The sequence below is a fragment of the Amblyomma mixtum genome, chromosome 3, assembly GCF_055824585.1.
Source record: "Amblyomma mixtum isolate Tamu chromosome 3, ASM5582458v1, whole genome shotgun sequence".
NCBI lineage: Eukaryota > Metazoa > Arthropoda > Arachnida > Ixodida > Ixodidae > Amblyomma > Amblyomma mixtum.
This window is the reverse complement of record NC_143014.1, coordinates 212,631,627-212,635,636: the sequence shown is the minus strand read 5'-3', so window position 1 is coordinate 212,635,636 and position 4,010 is coordinate 212,631,627. Positions and strand designations below refer to the sequence as shown.

General features: G+C 46.6%; 1 protein-coding gene across 1 annotated transcript; it reads left to right on the top strand.

Moving 5' to 3' along the window:
• Positions 1-380: 380 nt before the first annotated feature.
• LOC149353556 (uncharacterized) lies at positions 381-2,525 on the top strand. The gene has a single exon (XM_089577367.1). It carries the CDS (start codon positions 381-383, stop codon positions 2,523-2,525), a length of 2,145 nt encoding a protein of 714 aa, XP_089433493.1.
• Positions 2,526-4,010: the final 1,485 nt, after the last annotated feature.

The following is a 4,010-nucleotide window of genomic DNA, read 5'->3' as shown; positions in this document are numbered from 1 at the left end:
ACCCCGTTTGAACTCTGGCATGGAACGCCTATGTTATTCTTTACCATCACTGTTAGACCATTATCGACCTACTAACTTTGATTTATTTATTTGCTCCACTGCTAAGCTTCGATCTATGTTTACTGAGGATGAATAACTGACTTTACTTATTCTGGGATTTCATTTTTCGGACCACTCTGTTTTACTTTTGTTCTGCACTGATCAAGTGTTTTCATTTTCTTTTGTTTGACTGTATGAATTTATTGCTCCTGACCAAACGCTGCTCATCACGTGGGGCGACGGACTCATCAAGCCCCTATTGGCAGCTTTTTTTCCGTCGTCCTCCATCTGTGTACTGTACATGGTGTAAATAGTCTTCTTCTTCTTTTTCTTCTTCTAGGATGGACGCTGCAACCAGCGGCTATCCCTGGCGCTGGCGACTCCAAGAGTTATTTATGGACCTCCCCGTTGAACTGTCGTGCTCTGCGGGTGAGGTCAATGAATGTTGGCTCGTCAGGAGTGTAGCTGCATGGAACAAGGCCTTGCGGGTGACGAGGCTTGCGTTGACAGAGTTTGAGCCGGGCAAGCTCTGCCTGCGCTCTTACGAGGACCGAGATGAGGCGTTGGCGAGGTACCAGGGTACCGGAAATGCAAACGATGGCGCCTTCCTCATCGCCTGGCTTCCCAGACAACATCCCTGCATCCGGGAAGTCCACGTGTACGACCGACCCCACATTGACTGCCTCTCGCTCTTGTCGTCTATCATCGCTGGACCGGCGAGCAACTTGCAAAGGATCGTGGTTCATCCCAGCTGTAGACATCTTCCTGAGAGCAGGTTTTTCCAAGCCTTCGGCTCTCTAAAATGCCTGCGTGAGCTTAACCTCACCAACGTTCACGTCACCGACGCCCTTGCGCCCATGGTAGCCGATGTCCTGAGGGGAAACGGGCAGACGCTCCTAGCCGTCAAGCTCATTGGCAATGATCTGTCTCGGGATTCTGAAATCACCCTACTCCTAGCCCTAATCGCATGTGAACGGCTCGAGGACTTGGCCCTCCAAGACAGCAGGGGGTCTTCCTCTTGTGAAGCCATGGCAGAGGCCTTCAGGAGCAGCAGGTTCCTGCGGAAGCTCACATTGCTGGGTCTATGCGAAGCAGATATGAGCTGTGAGCACTTAAGTGGACGGCGGTATTGTCTCAACTGCTTGACAAGTCTCTTCGGTGCGTTAGAAGGAATTTTACCACTTCACCACCTGGCTCTGGAAAAGATAACAATTAGTGACACAGTGGGAGAGGCACTGGCGAAGTTCTTGATTGGCCGTCACTCTCTTCAAACACTGTCACTTCTAAATTGCCGCTTTGATAGCAGGGGGGCTACACGTATTGCTGAAGCATTATCAGGGAACTGCACTTTGCTGCACCTCAATCTGCACAAGTGTTCCCTTGATGCAGCAGCTGTCACCATATTGTGCGCGGCACTTCCTTTCAACACCACGCTGAAGAGCCTCGTTCTGCCGCAGATCGGCTGCACATCTCGAATCCTCCAAGAGAAAAATTCCACTCTTGAGCTGCTCACGCTAGAGTGTCCTAGCCGCGTCCATTTTTCTCTGTTTGTAGATGAGTCATTGTCCGTGTCAGAATACCTGAAACAGGCCCTCGGATGCGCTACAAAGTTGAAGATACGCCACGGCAGGCATGTGGGCAACGCCCTGTGCTCTGTGTATGCCTCTTTGGCATTGAAGAATACACTACACTCCCTGCACGTTGACTACGAGGGCGTTGCCCCTGGCAATGATGGCCCAACAGAAGAAGATCTCGCCAATGCGCTCTGTTCGGCACTCAAGGCATGTGGCTGCCTAAAAAGCTTCCACTTAGATGTGCGCAGAGCATACAATGAGAGCGAGGAGATAGCCCCATTAATGGCCAAGATCATCAATGCCCTACTAGGCACGCCACGCCTAAGAGAATTCACGTTGGTAGCCTCTCGACTGACGTTGAAGTCGGCTCAGTTGCTTTCTGTCCTGGTCGGAAAATTCAAGAGAACCTTGGTTGAGGTGCACATTGAGAGCACTGGAAACATACAAAAGCCTGTCCTTGACGTGCTTGAAGACATGATCGCAAGCAATATATTTTTGAGAAAGGTTAGTTTGACGTGCTATTCGTGGAGAGATGTGGTGTGGGAACCAGGAGAAGAGGCTAAAGAGAAAAACCAGGGCCTGCTGAACAAGGCAGCGACATTCGTGATGAGTATTGATGGCCGGCCAGCACCCTCTTCAAAAGACCACATCGCATCCGCCTTCGACGAACTGTGCGATACCGCGTCGCTGCGAGAACACCTAGTGTCGATGTCTGGAAAATCCCCACTCCAGGTGTCCAGGGACGTGACGAAGGCCAGGTGCTACCTGGATGACAACTACATGATCTATGCTGGTGTTGTGCGTTCGACTGTTGCCTGCGAGGCTGGCCATGGCAGCACACAGCTTGATGCACTTAATATAGACTGCTGGCGCTCCATAGTCCAGTACCTGAAACTGAGTGATGTGCTTTGATAACTAACCGAGAGCAAGGACAGGACCACTGGTCTTGTTTGTTCGTGCAGTGAGGTCAGAAGTTAGTGTGATGCGTAAGTACTTATGCTGGTGAACTTTCATCAGTATTCTGCCTTTAACAAAGTACGGAAAATCATAAGGTCGCTTTTTTCTTGTTACCGTCATACAAACAGATTTAGTCGTGTTTATCGTCATTTGTCATGTTTTGCACCGTTCGGTTATTTTGTTCAATGAATCGCTGAGTGAAATGTAGTCTTCGTAGCTGTTAATTGCTTTGTAGATAATGCAGTCATCGGCGAAAGGTTTGATGTTAGAATCATATTGTTTGTGTGTATAAGGGGTTTATGTGTATAAGGTACAAAATGCTAGTTGGAGCCATAGCAAAAGGCTAGCTGCATGTTCATACTGTGAGAATTAAAAGTTACAAAGCACTGTGTACCTTTACGTAACATTCTGAAAGGATATTTACAGCTGCCCCAGGGATTGTGAGCACAATAAAGTGAACATGACAGAGTCAAAATTGTTTTGAAGAGCACTAGCGAAATCATGCTGACCGGTATTAAACTGCCTCTTATTAAAACAATACACGCACCAATTTTGGTGCCATGTTTTCTTCTCCACAGTGACGTAGAAAAACACTACTATGTATGAACCACCCGGTGGTATTCACCTACGACCGATAAAGAATTTATAATTTAATTTTTCGGTCTAGCTGTTTCAGTTTGAACAGCCGAACAATGAATGTAACGTTAATGTGTGCTCATAGGTCACATGAGGTGTGAAAAAAAAACAGCAAATCGCGGCTTCTACATTTGTTGTCATTCCAGCTGTTGAGACCGCCTGGCTTTAGCATTGTAGCGAAATAAAACGACAAAGCAGCGATTATATCACAGCTTCTCCATGTCTGGCGAGACCTATAAGCATACTTTGATTTCACAGTCACAGTTCGGCTGTTGAAACCGAAACAGCACGAGAAAGAAATTCAACTGTATATTACTCAGCGGTCATACCAGAATACCCCATGATAATAGATGTATAATAAAGCCTTACGCATCATTACAAAGAAGAAAACACACACACACACAATAGTTAGGTGTCTGTACTCCTTTAAGCAAGAATAAATTGTTAATTCGAGCAAGACACAAAGGACAAGAACGAGGAAAAGAAAGAGTACAGTATTCATTTCTACTCTACACGAATAAAAAATGTCTCATCGGAATGCTCATCTCAAGGAGTACTTAATGAGTGATACTGAGTAAGAATGAGCCAGTTAACCATCATGCATATTACTTTTTCAGACCGGTTTGCACTATCCGCTATTAACCACAAAAGGCTGTAGATTAAATCCCTGACTATGCCAACGAAAGGACTGGTTTATTACATATATTGTAAGCACAACATGCGACCTTCGTCTTCATCTGTACATATCCATCATCATCGCACAAAGCACAACATGCGATCTTCGTCTTCATCTGTACATATCCA

Coding starts and splice junctions, on each gene's coding strand:
- LOC149353556 (XM_089577367.1), top strand. CDS start 381: ATGGACGCTGCAACCAGCGGCTATCCCTGGCGCTGGCGACTCCAAGAG.